The sequence below is a fragment of the Chrysochloris asiatica genome, unplaced genomic scaffold, assembly GCF_000296735.1.
Source record: "Chrysochloris asiatica unplaced genomic scaffold, ChrAsi1.0 scaffold00029, whole genome shotgun sequence".
NCBI lineage: Eukaryota > Metazoa > Chordata > Mammalia > Afrosoricida > Chrysochloridae > Chrysochloris > Chrysochloris asiatica.
In genome coordinates, this window is record NW_006408547.1 from 1,116,144 (window position 1) to 1,134,759 (window position 18,616).

At 37.5% G+C, this 18,616-nt stretch overlaps 1 protein-coding gene across 1 annotated transcript in view; it reads left to right on the forward strand.

Annotated features, from left to right (window-relative positions):
* PCCA (propionyl CoA carboxylase, alpha polypeptide) overlaps nt 1–18,616 on the forward strand; it is a 605,786-nt gene that overhangs the window by 399,716 nt on the left and 187,454 nt on the right. Inside the window, exons 19-20 of the mRNA XM_006846664.1 lie at nt 10,456–10,461; nt 14,153–14,259. Of these exons, the coding sequence (XP_006846727.1) occupies nt 10,456–10,461; nt 14,153–14,259 (113 nt within the window). The remainder of the gene's footprint in view (nt 1–10,455; nt 10,462–14,152; nt 14,260–18,616) is intronic.

Here is an 18,616-nt window from a genome sequence, read left to right on the forward strand (position 1 = left end):
CAGCTGCTCAATGGGAGAAAGATAAGACCATCTGAGACGGTCCTTGGAAACCTACTCTATCCTATAGGGTCACTCTGAGGCAGAGTCAACAATGGCAGTGGGTCAAAGATGATTCCAGGAGATAGTTTTGGTTTAAGTTTTAAAAGACTGTCTCAGAGAAACAGTTTCAGGGGAGTTAGCCAGCCTCACTGTCTCCAAAGAAAACTGGATTCCATGAGAATTTGAAATTCTATTCCACGTAATCACTTTTGATCTGGACTTTTCTGTACAATATTTTTATCAAAATTTTCTGTAATGTTAGCCAGGGACCATCCAATTTCCCTTGCCTCAAAAGGAGGATTTTTTTTTTTTATAATGGGACAATAAATTTTCAAAGTTTAGGAATTAAAATGACACATAATTTTAGCTGTTTTCCTAAGTTGATTGGGTCTCCTTTTCCAGTAGCTCTCTTAATTGCAAGGTTTGTTTATATGACTGCTCTCAGTGTAGTAGCAAGAATAGCCTTTACCAGTAGTGATGTCAGAGGTTTCTGATAGTTAAAATACTGCAGATACTAAGATAAGTCCAAAAGTATTGCTACCAGGAGTCCAGTTCAAACAAGGGGGCCTCAGAAAGTTCATGGACACAATGAATTTTAAAAAATCATAAAATCATGGCAAACTTTTTGAAACCTTCTCAGTAATTCAGTACTATAGGTTCTGGATCGCATTCTACCTCTAGAAATGGTTGAACATCAACCAATTTTGTTTCATACAATGTCTCTGTATTCCTTCAGTCTTCTTTTAATCATTCTTGCATGTTCAATATTTTTGTCTTAGAATATGTCACTATTTCTGGTGGGAGTTTAAAAATGATATAATACCTTGGAATACAACTTGGTAGATTTCATTAAATTAAACATGTTTACCCAGTATTTTCACTTTTAGAGTTTTACAAATGAAAGCATGTGTCTTCAACAAGCACTTGTACATGAATATTTACAACAACTTTATTCATAGTATCACTAATTTGAAAACACCTAATCAGAAGTATAATGAGCTCTGGTAGCATAGTGGTTCTGAATCAGGCTGCCAACTCAAGGTCAGCAGTTCGAAACTACCAGCTGTTCCACTGGAGAGAGATGAGGCTTTCTGCTCCTGTCAAGATTTATCGCCTCTGAAACTCTGTACAGGGTCTCTGTGAGTTGGAACCGACTCCACAGCACATAACAACAACAACAATCAGAAGTATGGAGTCTTGGTGTGATCTGTGGGTTAATGTGCTAGACTGTAAGGTCAGTTTGAACCGCAAGGTCGCCGGGTCAAGCTTACCAGTCGCTCCTCAGAATCCCTATACAGGGTCGCTATGAGTCAAAACTGACTTGATGGAACTTAATAACAATAGCAGCAGTAATTAGAAGTAGGAGCTAATTTTAATAGTAGTTTGTACAATGGGAAACTACTCAGCAATAAAAAAAATTAACCACTCAAAAACACAATGAACCTTTAGCACATTATATTGAACAAAACAAATTCGACACAAAAATGTTCATACTTTTTGAGTTTATTTATGCTGTACTTTAAAACAAGCAAATCTTATCTATCACTGGCTATTGCATGAGGGGGTGGAGGAGAACTTACTAGAAAAGAGCATTGCATTTCAGTGTATTTTGGGTTATTATTTTTTAATAACAGTTGCTTCAATTCTAGATTGGGATTTCAGATACTGCTGACCAGTCAAATGATGGTAATAATGACAGTTATATTGTTATTGTCACGTGCCATCGAGTCTTTATCAACTCATAGTGATCCTATGCACAGCAGATTGAAACACTGCCCTGCTCATTGCTAACCTCACAATTGATGCCACATTTGAGCCCACTGATGCTGCCACTCTGCTAATCCATCTTGCTGGGGTCTTCCTCTTTTTCTATGACCCTCCACCTTACCAAACATGATCCTTCTCCAGCAACTTGTCCTTCCTTACAATATGTCTGAAGTATGAGAGACAAAGTTTGGCCATCCTGGCTTCCAAGGAGCGCTTTGGCTGCACTTCTTCTAACACAGATCTGTTGGTTCTTTTGGCAGCCCATGACACTTTGAATATTCTCCTCCACTCCATTACTCAAAAGCACCAACTCATCTTAGGTCTTCCTTATTCACTGTCCAGCTTTCACATCCATATGAAGTTATTGAAAATACCATGGCTTGGGTCAGGCGCACCTTATTCCTCAAGCTGACGTCTTTGCTCTTCAAAACTTTAAAAAGGTCTTATGCAGCAGATTTGCCTAATGCAATACATTGTTTGATTTCTTGACTTCTGTTGCCTTGAGTATTGATAGTTGATCCAAGAAGAATGAAGTCCTTGACAGCTTCAGTCTTTCTCCATTGATAAGAATGCTGTTTATTGGTCTAGTGCTGAGGGTTTTTGTTTTCTTTACACTGAGATGCAATCCATACCGAAGGCTGTGCTCTTTGATCTTCATAACAAAGTATTTTAAGTCCTCTTCACTTTTCAGCAAGCAAGGTTGTATCATCTAAGTATCAAAGGTTGTTAATGAGTCTTGTCCAATCCTGATGCCATGTTTTTCTTCATATAACTCATATAACTCAGCTTCTTGGATTATTTGCTCATTATACAGGTTGAATAAGTATGGTGAAAGAATATAACCCTGTCGCACACTTTTCTTAATTTTAAACCATTCAGAGATCCCATGTTCTGTTCGAACAACTTCCCTTGGTCCATGTATAGATTCCTCATGAGCACAATTAAGTGTTCCAGAATACTCATACTTATCAGTGTTGTCTATAGCTTGTCATGAGCTACACAATTGAAAGTCTCTGCATAGTCAATAAAGCATGGGTAAACATCTTTCTGGTATTTTCTGCTTTCAGCCAAGATCCATTGGACATCAGCAATGATAACCCTCATTCCACATCCTCTTCTGAATTGGGCTTGAACATCTGGAAGTTCTCTGCCAATGTATGCTTGCAACCATTTTTATATTACCTTTAGTAAAATTGTACTCACATGAGATATCAAAGATATTAATTATCTGATGATTTCTGCATCCTGTTGAGTCACCTCTCTTTGGAATGGGCAAAAATATGGATCTCTTCCAATCAGATGGCCAGATAGTTGTCTTCCAAATTTCTTGGCAGAGATGAGTGAGTGTGTCCAGTGCTGTGTTACTTACTTGAAAGAGTTCCTTTTTATTTCATCCATTCCTGGTGCCTTGTTCTTTGCCAGTTCCTTCAATGCACCTTGGATTTCTTCCTTCTCTATCATTGGCTCTTTATCATATATTACTACCTCTTGAAACGATTGATCATCAAACATTTCCTTTTTGTACAGTGACTGTGTATTCCTTCCATCTTCTTTTGATGCTTTCTGCATCATTAAATAGTTTGCCCAGCGAATCCTTCAATAACGAAAGTCGAGGTTTGAAATTTTTCTTCAGTTCCCCCAGCTTGAGAAATGCTGAGTGTGTTCTTCCCTTTTGGTTTTCTGACTCTAGATCTTTGAACATTTTGTTGTAATATTTGACTTTGTCTTCTTTGAAATTTTCTGTTCATCTCTTGTACCTCCTTATTTCTTCCGTTTTCTTTAGCATCTCTACACATGAGAGCAAGTTTCAGAGTCTCTTCTGACATCCATTTTGGTCTTTTCCTTCTTTCTTGTCTTCTTATTGACTTTTTGCTTTATTCTGTATGATGTTCTTGATGTCATCCCAGGTGGGATATATTCAAGGTCACATTTTGGCTCTTGTGAACTTGTTTTCATTTTCTTTAGCTTCAGTCTGAGTTTGCATATGAGCAATTGATTGTGTGTTCCACAATCTGCCCTTGGCCTTGTTTTCATTGATGATATGATGCTTTTCTACAGTCTTTTTACCCAGACAATTATAATAAGTAACATTTATGTGCCAAGTACTAGTCTAAGTTTTGTACACTTTTAATATCTCTTAATAATGTCATTTTTAAATGTTGGCAATTCATAGCAACCCTGTATAGAGTTTACTAGGAGCAACTCGTAGATTTGAACTGCTGACCTTGTGGTTAGCTGTCCAGTGCTTGCCTTGTAGTGTCACACCAGGACTCCACTATGCATTCTTTTTAGAATCTTTGTTTTACTGGTAAGGGTTCTAAGGCAGAATGAACACTGTTTAAAGATTGTACCCCTAGTAAATATTGCTGCCAAGATTCCCATTTGGCCAGTCAGTTACTGTGGGCTGCAGGTCTGACTGCTGTACTATATCCTGGTGTGAACTATTGTTGTAACTGCTGTTAGGTACTGTTTAGTTGGTTCCAGCTCACAGCCAGCCTCTGTAGAGTGGAACAAAGCACCGTCAGCACTTGTACCTTCCTCACAGTCAGTGCTGTGGTTTAGCCTGCTGTTGCATCCACTGTCAATCCATCCTATTGAGTGTCTTGCTCTTTTTTGCTGACGCTTTACCGTGTATGACTGTTGTTATAAAATGCTGTCAAGGTGGTTCTGATTCCTAGCAACCCTGAATAGGGTTTCGAGGAGCTGCTGGTGAATTTGAACTGCTGACCTTGTGGTGTGAACTACCTTGCTATCCAGTGCTTACCCTATAGCACCACACCAGCACTCCACACATGACTAATCATGACCAAAGTTGAAATTGAGATCTTCAGTCTGTACTGGTGGAAGAAGTAAACGGAGTAGTATCTGAGTTACTTCTTGTTGTTGTTAAGTACCATTGAGTCGGTTCCAACCCATGACAACCTTGTGTAAGGTTTCCGAGAAACAGCTATTGAGCTTGAACCACTGACGTATGGCTGAAACCAACTTTGCTGTCAGTACACTAACCCACAGCGCCACACCAGAACTCTTGCCACACCACGTAGTGCTGCCATTACACAAGTACCCCAAATGGATATCTTCAAAGAACAAACATTTTAACATCTCAGAACTTTGGAGGCTGAAGTCCAAATCAGAGCATTGGCTTTAAGGGAGGCTACTGGTGCGGCGCTGTGGGCAATGCGCCAGACTGCAAAGCCGTTTGAACTGCAAGGTTAGCAGTTCAAGATCACCGGCTGCTCCTTGAAAACCCTTTACAGGGTCACTGTGGGTTGGAACTGATTCAAGGGCACTTCACAACAACAACAACAACTTCCTTATCTGTAGTGCAGAATGCTCCTTGGCGTGTAGATGATTTCTCACTTGGTCTCTTCTCTGAATGTCCAGCAGCTGCTCCTCAGTAACCCTAGACAGGGTCACTCTGAATCGGAACAGACTCAACAGCACTTGCCAACCAAAGAAGGAATTCGGTTTATGAACTACTCAAATCTTGTATGAGCTCATTAACATGTAAGAAGAAAACTTCTGTTTTCAAACAGGGTTAAGACTTTAACAAATCTTTCTGGGAGAAGAATTCAATCTGTAACAGATAGGAATGACATTAAAATATATGTTATTGTTGTCAAGCGCTATTGAGTCCGTTTTGAATCATAGCTACCCTGTATAGGGTTTCTGAGGAGTGGCGGGTGAGGTTGGACCACAGACCTTGTCGTCAAACCAACTTTCAGTCCAGCCCATTAACACACAGCGCCACACCAGGACTATGGTTACACATATTTTTTTTTAACGTTTTTATTGTGTATTGAGTGAGTAAAGACTTACATAGCAGGTCATCAGTTTTACATTCAGCAAGTCATTGAAATGATTACAATCCCCTCCATGCACCCTTAGCCAACAGTATTTACGTCTGTCACCTTTTCTTTTTTTTTAATGTGTATATACCACATTGAAAATATATATTCATTTAAGAATTCAAAGGGCACATTTTGCAAGCCAGCTTCCTGTCCACAGGCACACTGCGTGTCTCAGTCCATGGGCCTATAGTCCTTTACTGCTCTGTCTCTGTATGCCGTCCCCTCTGCCACCATCTCTGTTGTTGCTGGTGTTTTTTCTGGTTAGGATCCCTCGCTCTTCTCATGTTCCTCCCTCTTGATGCTCCTAGTGTCTGCTTGCACATAACTTTATATATTCATTTCTAGATTCAGATATCATTTGTGTAATTATTTGTATTGCTGATAGTCCCAAAGTTGGGGATGATGCCTAACCATTGCTAAGCACAATTGTATAATACACTCTTTCACACAATCTCATATGTTACAACATTGTTGTTGTTTTTAAGTGGCACCAAGTTGGTTCTGACTCACAGTGGCCCTGTATAGTGTTCCTGAGGAGCAGTTGGTGGGTTTGAACTGCTGACCTTGTGGTTTGCAGTCCAGTGCTTATCCTGCAGAACCACACATACACATTTGTAATTGCATATAGGCAGAAGTTTATTTCTCCTCTGTGATAATTTCTACCTACAATGAAGTTCACTAAAAATACTGCTTTTATCTTTTGCACTAATGACCTTAATTGTTGGTATGTTATAAGTTCTCACATAATAATAAGGTGCAGATTTTTGTTTTGTTCTGTCCATTCCATGCCTTTTGAAGGCTGATGGTTCAACAAAAAAATTTATATTAACTTATTACCCAGGTAATAAATCACCCTGGAGTCCTGGTGTGGCACTGTGGGTTAATGCACCAGACTGCATATCTATTTGAGCTGCAAGGTTGGTGGCTCAAGCTCACCAGCTGCTCCTTGGAAAGCCTATACAAGGTTGCTATGAGTCGGAACCGACTCAATGGCACTTAACAACAACAGCCACATCCCAACTTGCTAAAAATGGATTTTCAGTGAATTGTTCAAGTTTTGCTTTCCTTGGAGTTTTTTTGTTTTGCTTTTTTTTTTTTTTTGCCCTCTCTTCTGGGGAGAATAAGAAACAATTCATGTGCCAGATCTAAAGTTTCATTAAAATTGCTTTTGTCCTGTGTCAGGCATTTTAAGTGGACCATCTGTCTAAACATCTCTCTTTCTTTTTTCTGATCATTTCCTCGACTTATTAATGAGCCATGGGAGGGCTCCTTTGTAGTCTTCATGTCGCTGCTTCTGTCTGCCCCCACTGAATGTGCTTGCATAACATGCCTTTTCACAGCCCTGGAAGTGCACTTGGTTCAGAAGAATGGGTCACCCCCCTCTGTGAAAGTTACAGTGATGGATTTCATAAGGATTTTTTGACTATTAACATTCTGTTTTGAATCACAAGGTTGGCTGTTCAAGCTCACCAGCTTCTCCTTGGATACCCTACACAGGGTTGTTATAGGTCGAAACTGACTCGACAGTACTTAACAACTACAACAACATTGTTTAAACTCAGTATTTTACTTCTCAGTTTGTGATAGCACAATTGATAAAACAACTTTTCTGAGTGTGCGATGGTAATGGTTTTCAAATGCTTGCAATGTTCCTTAATGAAGATGCTGTTATCTGTAAGTTTATACAAAGTCTACTTAAAAATATGTCATTTTAAAGGCAATGCATTTAAGCTAGTATTGTAATATTTGCATGCAGTAATCCATTAAGTTAAATGTGTTTGCATTAACGTTAGTGAAAACCAGCTTACAGGTTTCCACATAAAACTGAGGACAATGTGGTTTTATTGAGTACCTTCATCCTGAGTTTGTTGTTGTTGTTGTTAAGTACCGTGCTGTTGAGTTGGTTCTGACCCATTGTGACCCTGTATAGGGTTTTCAAGGAGCACCTGGTGAGCTTGAACCACCAACCTTGCAGTTCAAACTGACTTTGCAGTCGTTCGCATTAACCCACAGCACAGTAGCTGATGATAAGTAAATGAGGCTGTCCTGTGTAAGACCTATTGTTTGATTTGTTGTGTGGATAGCTATTTGTAAATTACTTGCATTGTTTGTGTGTGAATTTTTTTTGGGAGGTGGTTGTCTTGTGAAGTAGTAGCTTAATTGATATTAACTGTGCAGGTTAGTAATAACTCATACAGATTAAACTTTTGATTAGATGGCAACCTTAGTAAAGGAAACTGTTTTCTTTACTGTATCTTTACAATAGTGATTGAATGGAATACAAGCCCATCTCACGCCCCCTTTTTTGAGTTGTTCTTAAAATCTGTTTTGGATTTAATGAATAATGTAATTCTTTTCTGTATCTAAAATGCAAATTCAAATAGTAATTCAAAGTAATTACTGTTAGTGTATTTTCAATGATTCTATAGAAATAGAGCATATTTGCTTTCAGGTTAATTTCTATTATTATCTTTCTAGTTTATTTATATTATGAAATGAGTCTATATTTACTAATTAACTGACCTAGATGCCCAATCTCATTCCTTTTATAAAAAAAGAGGAAAGTGATTTCAAACTTTTACAAGTATAAAACTGGAAGGAATCTTAACTTTGTAGAAGAGTTCAGAGAGAGACTGGAGAAACCCGAGGATTTGGCCCTTGACCACCCTTCAGGTCTGGAAAGAAACTGGAAAGTAGACAAGTATATATGGTGGTGACAACACTAGTAAGGTGTGCTCACCTTGGAATGGTCATTCGTTCAAAATCAAAAGGGCAACATTTACCTATGGACAAAGTTGAGAAGGATGGAAAGGTGAGTGGAATGGAAATAGGAACTATAGAAAGGAAGGGAAGTAACTCTTGTTGCATGGAGGGAATTGCAGTCATTGAGATAAAACAAAGTGTATGATTTGTTAAATGTAAAACTTTTGATCTTGTCAATAAGCCTTTATGTGAGTCTTAGTAAATACTTATTCTTTAAAAAGAGTGAGCTCATAAAAAAGAGTCCACACTTTGCCTTTTCTGGGAATCTCAGGATTTTGTTGTCTCAGTGAAACCTTTTTTCTGTTATTGATTAATTTATTACTTGAAAAGAAATTGTTAGAGAAGTGTCAGATCAGGAATTATGGGCTCAAAGGAAACAGTACCTTCCTACCTCCTCCCAAGTCTGCACGGATCCACATTTTACAGGCATGGATATTTCAGTTCACAAGGATTCAGTGAGTTTTCAGGTTATAAAGATTGGCACTTAGCTGTCATCATCATTTGTAACACTGCTTTTCTGTGGGAAATGAATTCTGGGTTTGAACAAAATGTCAGCATTAACAACTTCTCAACTGCTCTATAGAAAGAGACTGTGACCTCACTAAATATGATCTCAACATTGACTTCAAAGAAATAGCTCAGTCAGGCTGTGACAGTTTGAAAAGTAATATGGCATAGGACGTAGGTGAAATGGAAGGGAGATGGCTGGAATTTGTACTATGGTAACTTGGGAACAGTTTCGGAGGGAGAAAATGTGCCCTTTGAAGGGTCTGTTAGTTTGAGAAGCAGAGGGGAGATGGGATCCAAAGTTTCTTTAAACGAATGACTTTCAGTTTGAAGGAAAATAGGATATAGATCTGCTGTTAAGTGCTGTCGAGTCGGTTCTGACTCAGTGACACTGTATAGGGTTTCCAAGGACCCACATTGAGTTTGAACCCTGACCTTGCTATTAGCAGGCCATTGATTAGTCTACAGAGCCACACCAGGATATAGACCTAGATGTGGGAATAATAATTAAAGTTAATGTTTATAGGCATTAGTTGATCCTCAATTTAAAAAAAAGAAAGTTGTTAAAACCTGTGTGTGGTATTTTTACTGTGTGTCTTCTTGGGTGAACGTGAGTCAGAATCAACTCAGTGACAAAGTCTTTTAATTCTCAGCTGTTGTTAAGTGCCGTGGAGTCAGTTCTGACTCATAGTGACCCTGTCCAGGGTTTTCAAAGAGCGTCTTGTGGGTTTGAACTGCCAGCCTTTTGGTACTGATCCCATAGCACCACACCAGGAATCCCCTATAATGCAGATGCTATTTTAATTTTATTCATAAGGAAGCAGGTTTTAAAAATTTCCTCAAGGTCAAAATCAATAAATGGTAGAGCTGAATTTTGTACCACCTTTTATGAGTTCCCAGAGCCTGAGCTTGTAGAGATTGTACTTAGTCTTCCTCCTCATATTAGAGTGCCTTGGTTTGTGAAGCAAGTTAAGTGTTAAGTTTTATCAGATTGACAAGTCAGAAGCTAAATAAAGGTGCATAGAAAGTATGAAGCCTCTTAGTCAAGGGACTTGAATACTGGCTAGGTTGATTAGAATTTAACTTGGTAGGAACTAGAGAACTATTGAATGATTTTGAACACAGATATGACATAGTTATTAAAGTTAGCAAAGATTATGCATTTCAGGGTGCCATGTAATCTAGATATGAGGTTATTTCTGTAACCCTGAGTCAGAATGTTAGTCTCAGTTTGAAAGTAGTTAAAGTATATTCTAATGAAGTCATATATACATCGTTCAAGGACACCTAACTGAAAGTCATGTTCTTTCCATAGCTCATGCTCTATCGTCTGGCCAGCACATCCTCTCCATCTTCACAGTACTTGGCTCCTCAGATTCTTTTCTTCTGAACCTCTGAGCCTCTTCCTCCCAACCTGTGCTAGATACTGTCGTTTGACCCTGTAATAGGGTTTCTGAGAGTGACTGGTGGGCTTGCTTTACTGACCTTACGGTAACAATCCAGTCCTTATCCTACAGCACCATATCAGTGCTAGGTACTAGGGATATAAATGTGGATCCGGAAAGATTTTGGTGTTTTAGGAGTTTGCAGGCCAATGAGGAGACAAACATATAAACAAATGTGCTGTGGAATATAGGTCCTAAAATAGGAATAGAGTTGGGCTACAGCAGCAATCTCCTTCTCTCTGTCACATGTTTTCTTCTCATTCTTCCCCACGCCCTGTATCTCATCCCACCATCTGTTTTCTTTTAGCTTTTTCTTTTTATTGTGAATTAGGTGAAAGTGCATAGAGCAGATCAGTTTTCTTTTCAACAATTCATGTACATTTTGTTTCGTCTCTTTGACTTTAATCCCCACAGTGAAACATCTCTTATCTCTTTTCCTCCCTGTCTTTACTATCTCCATTTCTCCTCCTTTCTTAAACCTTCTAAACTTTGTCCTTGGGCAATGCTTCCCTTTTATTCTCAACTGGTTGGTTGTTTTCATGTTAGGCCTTTCCAGTGTTTCTGTTCCCCTTATAGATCTATCTGTTGTTTGACTGAAAACTGAGCCATGGGGAGAGAGTTCATTTCAGACCTGAAGGGTGACTAAGGGCCTTACTCTCAGGGGTTGCACCAGTGTCTGTTTGTCAAGTAAGCCTGGTGGTTTTATTTGTTTGTTTTTTGAATTTTGTCCCACATTTAGCTTTGACTCTATGCAGGACCTTCTATTGTGATTTCTTTCAGAGCAGTTGCTAATGGTAACCAGGCACCATCTACTTCTGGTCTAAGGGTATGGAGACTGATGTTCAGCTGGTTCCTTAGTCCATATGTCTTGGATTTTCATCACTCTTCTCTTCCTCCAGACAGGGAGAGACCAATAGTTGTACCTTAGATGACTGTTCACAAGCCAAGTAGGATGTGGAGCAATGCCATTGCAGAGTTGTTGTTGTTAAGTGCTGTCGAGTTGGTTCCGACCCATAGCGACCCTGTACAGGGTCTCCAAGGCTGTAAATCTTTACGGGAGCAGAAAGCCTCATCTTTCTCCCGCGGAGCAGCTGGTAATTTCGAACTGCTGACCTTAAGGTTCGCAGCCCGATTCGTAACCGTATGCTATACCAATTGACCTCAGGTATCCCTTGTCCTTCTTTCTCTCTCTTTTCAAACGATCGTGTATGTAAAGCTGTGTCTTCGGGGAAAAAAACCCTCTAATTTTCCTTGAATGACCCTTCCATGTCTTTGTGTAAAATTTTCTTTGATTTTGATAGAATTTAAAAATACTCCATCTTCATAAAATATATAAAAAGCTGCAAGCTAGATACAAATATTCACCTAAATTGTGAAATGCCCTTAGTCTTAGGGGCATTTTTGTATCAAAAGGTGATATGAATTTAATCATGGTTTCTGTGACTTTTTTTTTTTTAAATGGATTTTGAGTTTAAATTAAAACAATCTGAAAATCGTTTTCATAACTATGCTTTATGCTAGCATCAAGATAGTATAAATGCTAATATTTAGTGCTTAGTAAATGTTACTTCACAACTATAAATTTAAAATGTTTAAATTACGTTAATCTAGAAATCATAGAAATTTTGTTACATTAAAAAATTGTGGGACACATTGGTCAACTTCAACTGGTAAATGGAAGTGGGGGAAAGGCACCAGTGAAGATATGGGCTAAGTTTGACCACATTTCATAGATTCCTGTTGACCCAGAGATGAAAGAGAGAAGAGGAAGGGCTGGTTGGTCTGAAGTTTGATGAGACCAGGGGACTCCTAAGCCCATGAATAAGGACCTTGCCATGGAGGGGTAGAGTTGAGAGTGAAGTGTCCAGCTGATATAAAGTGAGGAGAGATGTACAAGAACACCCAAACTTGCAGATAGTTCCCATTTGACCTAGCTTTGATGACTTTAGATGATCAAAACTTGACTAGAGGAAGATAGAGAAATTTGATAAAGTGTAAATGGCTACAATTTGATGAACTTGACCTATGCTCTTGGAGGTAGTAGCTCTAAATACCAACAGAGAGCGAAGGAGTCTTCACATCAAGTATCAGTACTATCTCCTCTGTACAAAGCGTTGATAGGGACAGGCATCTTAGACATTGGCTACCTAAAATTGGGGAGCTATAAAGACACGAAGTGTCTAGCTAACACATTTTCAAGAGGGAGTTTAGTTTCAGAGTGTGTAGGGGAAGGTAGACTCTCCACTGAATAGTTTTCATCTTGTCTAGACAGATCTGGTGAAAGGAGATAGGGCTAAGAGTCTTAGGATTCAATAGTGAGTAATTATTATCAAGACCAATTACAATAGTCACAACTGTAAATGTATAAGTTTTGTAACATAAATGGGGGAGTAGTTAAGCTTACATTTCAATAACAGAAGACCCTAGAACCATCAAGGGAGAAGAGCATGGAACACTATCCAGAGAAGCAGTGACAGTAGACATGGAGGCAGAGATGTTGACATGGAGAGAGAGTGCAGCTGAGGAGTCTAGACTCATGGAAAGAGAAAGACTGAGTGCTGGCAGCCAGGAGGCAGGCTTGCAGAATGTGCCCTTTGGTGGTTTAAATATATATTCCTGAGGGTTTTGTGTACAATTCCCCCCCCCCCCAAAGAAGAATGAATAGAAGCAAATACTGTTGAATGATAATGCACGGAGGAGACTGTAATTATTGCAATGAAACAATGAGTGTAAAACTGATGTTCTCCCATAAAATCTATCACTTAATTCACAATAAGAAATTTAAAAGTTTATAAGTGAAGACAGTTATGTAGCCCTGAGTGTTTTTCTGTACATCAAAAAAAACAGGGAATGGAAGCAAATACTGTTGAATGATGGTGCATGGAGGGGATTGTAATCTCTGCAATGAAACAAAATACGATACGATGAGTACAAAACTGATGTTCTCCCATGTAAACTATCACTCAATTCACAATAAATGCTTTAAAAAGAATTTTTTTTTAAATGGGAAAGAGTTTGTATTCTAAGAATGTTCCTGTTTCTGGCTACTTATTTCCCTGGACCGTGTTATACACAGGAAAGGGCTGTTATATAAGACTAGCAATATTAAAGATAAGAGGTTTTTTTTTAAATGATCATTAAAACCAGAGTTAAAAAACATGTTGAAAGTTTATTTTTTCACGTCTTCTTTTTCCTTGTATTACCCTATGTAGCTCCAAACACTTAGTGTTTACTGAATTCCTAAGTCACTTATTTTTTTTACAAGAAGAGTGCACAGAGTTTCATTTGTTATTATATAGTTAGTCTCATCCACATTGAAAAATGAAACCAAAATAATTCTTTAGGCAAAAAATCTTGTGACATCAATATTCATTTTATGTCTCTGAAGGTTAAGGTTTGACATAGTTGTTTATTGTATTGTAACTTAAAATTTGTCTTGAACAGTAATGAATCTTGAAAATAAATCATTGCTTCAGTGGAGACTAATTTGTGAAGGATTGTCGTAAATAAGCAAATTAAATTTATAAAAATGATGATGGTACTTAGAATAGACTATGGAACTTCAGTTGCCAAGAATACTTTTATTGTCTTGGAATACGCATTTCATTTTACTCTTTCATTTAAATTTGAAAAAAATATTTCCAACCCTAGGAACTTGTAAAATAAAATTTCATGAAATACAGTATTTGGTAGTTTTTCCTTACACAATTAAATTAATGTCAGGAAAATTAATTTGCTCAGAGAATAACTTGATTAAAATTCTTTTTCTTTCTATTTCAGAATGCCAGTTGTTAGACCACAAGTGGCTAACTGGGAACTCTCAATTAAACTGGACAATGAAATTCATTCCGTCACAGCCTCCAACAGTGGGCCAACATTTTCTGTGAGTTTTCCTTTTTTTTTTTTTCCCCATTATCTTAAAATTATATATGAATATTTGAAATTATTTGTAATCTGTTCTGTGACTCTCATGTTTAAATTCTAGTGCAGATGTATATTTGTTTCATCTTCTTTAAGATACAGAATGTAAATGGAACTCTTTATTCTCTTTGACTAATTAGGAAATACATAGTAGACTTAGCCATATTCTAAAAGCCCATTTTCTCACACCTGATTCATCTGTCTTTTTGTGATATTGATAAAGCAATACATTTGCTTCTGTTATAAGAATCCAAACCACGGCTGTCAAGTCAGTTCTGAGCCACACTGACCCTATAGGCCAGAATTGTACCCATAGGTTTCCAAGACTGTGTGGAAGCAGATCTCAGTCTCTAACCGAGACACTGGTGGATTTCAATCACCATGCCATCAGGGATCCTTGTTATAAAGAATAGCGTCTTTAATTATAATTCTAAGTGACTGATGGCTGTGATTGATAACTATCATTTTTAAACAAGTAATCTGTAGCCTCAAACAAGTATTTTCAGATTTCCTCTTGAGGAATTTTCTTGAAGCTAAATTTACCTTATGGTGACATCCTTTTTTATTTTTTAACTTCCTTGGACAGTATCTATGACGAGACTGCTTTAGTTTGAATTCTGGTCTATAGTGAAAAACTTTACAATACTATTTCAAAGTTAATACTGTAATGTGAATATGTTTAAAATCTGTTATTTGAGAATGCCAGAAACAAATAGCATAAAGGGATGCTGTTTTAACATGTGAAGTTTTGTGTTTTCATCATGAACCCAAAGAAGCTGATATTTAGTTAAATAATGAATATATACATTATTCTTCTTGTGGCCAAGTTGCATTGTTGGGAGGAAATAGCAGATTGTTAGAAGATTTAGACAGGTTATGAATATAAGGAGCTCTGGCAGCCTGGTGGTTTGGAGCCACACTGCAAACCTCAAGGTTATCAGTTCGAAACTACCAGCGTTCCGTGGGAGAAAAATGAGGCTTTCTGCTCATGTAAAGATTTGCAGCCTTTGCCAGGGTCGCTATGAGTCAGAACCAATTCCACGGCACACTACTGCCACATGAGTATAAAAATAATGTAATTTCACTTAAATAAGATGTGGTGAGCATAAGGTATGTGGCAGTTTCTTGCTCTCAGCTAGAAAATACCACAAGTTGAGGATTAATAAGAACTCGTTTAGATACAAAATTCTTATTACATGCCTACTATCCATATCATTTAGTGTGAGGGGTTGCATTCTTATATGGCAACAGTCAGAGTCAGAAATGAGGGGTAATTTAGCATTCAGGGGTCATTTCCCTGGTTTTCTATAAATTTTATAATTTGTTCTGGATGCCAAAATTGCTAATGCATTGGTTATGGAAAGATACTTTCCTCAAATATCTTAACTAGAAAGCTATATTTCAATGAAAAATTAAGTTCTATTTTTATGATAAAATTACGTGATTCTTTGCATTCATGCTATCTATATGATCATTTAAAAAGCATCTGTATAAATGGACACGTTAGTCATCTGTCAGGTTGAGTAGCAAATTATATGAATTGAATAGAAAAAAAGTATTAATGTTACAATGTAGCACTTATCTGTGGGAATGTTCATTTTACAAAAATATAGACTTTAGCATAATTTTAATTGTTTTGAGTCACTGCCACTGAAGTTTTACTGTAATCTGCTTCTTAAGTACATTGATAGTCTAAGCAGTGCCTTACCTTAATAGTAATTTTTCTTGGATCCACAATTAACGTTTATACAAGCAGCAGTCAAGAAATCAAATGACACATTGCATTAGGCAAGTCTCCTGCACAGACCTCTTTAAAGAGTTAAAAGAGCAAAGATAGCTAATGTGCCCCTGATCTAAGCCATGGCATTTTTAATAGCCTCATATACATGTGGAATTTGGACAATGAAAAAGGAAGACAATGAAAGGATTGATGTGTTTGAGTTGTGGTGTTGGAGAAGAAAATTGAAGGTACCATAGACTGCCAGAAGAACAAACCAATCTGTGTTGGAAGAAGTACAGCCAGAATGCTCCTTAGAAGCCATGATAGTGAGACTTCATCTCTCATACTTCGGACATGTTATTAGGTGAGACCATTCCATGGAGAAGGACATTATGCTTGGTAAAGTAAAGGGTTAGTGACAGAGAGGAAGACCCCAATGAGATGGATTGGTACAGTGGCAGCAGCATTGGGATCAAGCGTAACAGTTGTGAGGATGGCGCATGACCAAGGCAGTGTTTTGTTCTGTTGTTCATTATGGTCACTGTGAGTCATCACCTCTTCCATAGAACCCGCCAATGGTTTTTTGATGAAGCAACTGATTACTTTGGTTTACAGTGACTGAATCTTTGCTTTGTACTGGCATTGTGGTTAGGCATGGTACAAAGTATTACTCAGAGATAGTAAGTAACATACAACATGTAAATGTAGAATCTAAAATTAAACTCAGTTCGGCATGATTTTAAGGCCTATGGTTTTAAGGCCTACCACTTCTCTGTATATAAAACTTTGCAAAGTAGTTTTGTAAGACAAAATTTTCAACAATAGTAGCATTATCATGGAAAAGTAGATATGTTAGACTAGATAAATCAGTATTGTTGTTGTTAAGTGCCTTCGAATCGGTTCCGACCCATAGTGACCCTGTACAGGGTTTCTGAGATTGTAAATCTTTACCGGAGTAGAAAGCCTCATCTTTCTCCTGAAGAACAGCTGGTAGTTTCGAACTGCTGACCTTGAGGTTCGCAGCCCGATTCGTAACCACTACGCTACCAGAGCATTAAGAAATAATGAATTTATTCCTAAACCCAAAAAGTTGTCACAGCATGAAAGAAATCTACTCTGTGATACTCTAAAAGTTAAAGCCCAAGTTACACCATTTAAAAGAATCATGAACAGTGTCACAGGAACCTGAATATTCCACAAAAATGTATACAATATTGCTAATTACAGAGACTGGTTAAGAGTAGCTACTCTGAAGCCTTTTTACTAACTTACTATTTCTTGTTTGGTGCTGTGGATCAGCACTAAACTATGAATCACAAGGTTGGCAGTTCAAGTCCACCAGCTGCTCCTCGTAAACTCTGTACAGGGTTGCTGTGATTCGGAACTGACTCAATGGCACTTAACAACAACAATTATTTCTTGTAGACATTAGTATATTTTTCTAATTGTTAAAAGTACAAATAGTGATTTTTAGTAACAATTTCACAGGTTTGTCACAGTAACTAGATAATTTTTTAAAGCAATGTGAGATTTACAACAGATAAGATTTTGCATCTAAAGGGATTAATTGTTTCATCTTTAGATTCCTATGGTGGAAGGAGGGAAATGTTTTGGAATTCATATCATTGAAATTACCACCCTACATTTTTCTTCTCAAAGAAAGAGTATGGTGGTGAACATAAGAATGAAAAATAATAATTACAAATGGATGCATAATAAGAAATAATTACATACGCATTGTTGGAAGTTTTCTTTCTCTAATATAGCTAGCGAGGCCTTTCCCTGTTATTCTACCACCACTGATTTTATTTTGATATCTTAACTAAGATAAAGCTCAACCACAGTTCCCTTTGATAATTTAGAGAGCACATTGAAAATTTCTTTTAAGTGGAGTTACTCAAGTATTTTTGCATAACATTTTCGTAAGAATCAAGAATTGAGTAAACCTAGAATATGCCAATAAATAATCTTCAGCACAGCCTAATAGTTTTGTGTTTGTATTTTCAAATATTAATGTAAAGAAACCTGAAGTATGACTTCAACAAGAGGTTATGCTTTTGTTTTACATCATAATCTCTGTTCTTTCTGCTACATTTATAACGTGGGGAGTAATGTTAAATTGTGCAGCCGCTGGAATTTTGATGTCGTTGTAAAGTACACACCAGTCAGTTCTGACACTTAGCAACCCTGTATAAGGTTTCCAAGGAGTGGCTGGTGGATCTGAACCATCAACCTTGTGGTTAGTAGTCCAGTCCTTGCCATGCAAGGACTCTTGAATTTTTATAGGGACATGATAAAAATCATGATTGTCCTCTTTAAAAATACCTTTGAATCTTCCTTCCTAGAAAATATTAAAATATTATTATCTCCTTTTGCCTCTTTGGTCAGTTTTTAGAATAGGCTTTTATTCTTTTTTTTTTTTTTTCTTAAATGTTTTATTGTGAATTATGTGATAGTTTACATGAGAGAACATTAATTTTACATTCCTTCTATCATCTATTGTCTCATTGCCATGGTTACAATCCCCTCCATGCATCATCAGTCAACCAAAGGGTATACCCTGCAATCCTTCCCCCGTACCTCCCAGGTCTTCAGCACACAGT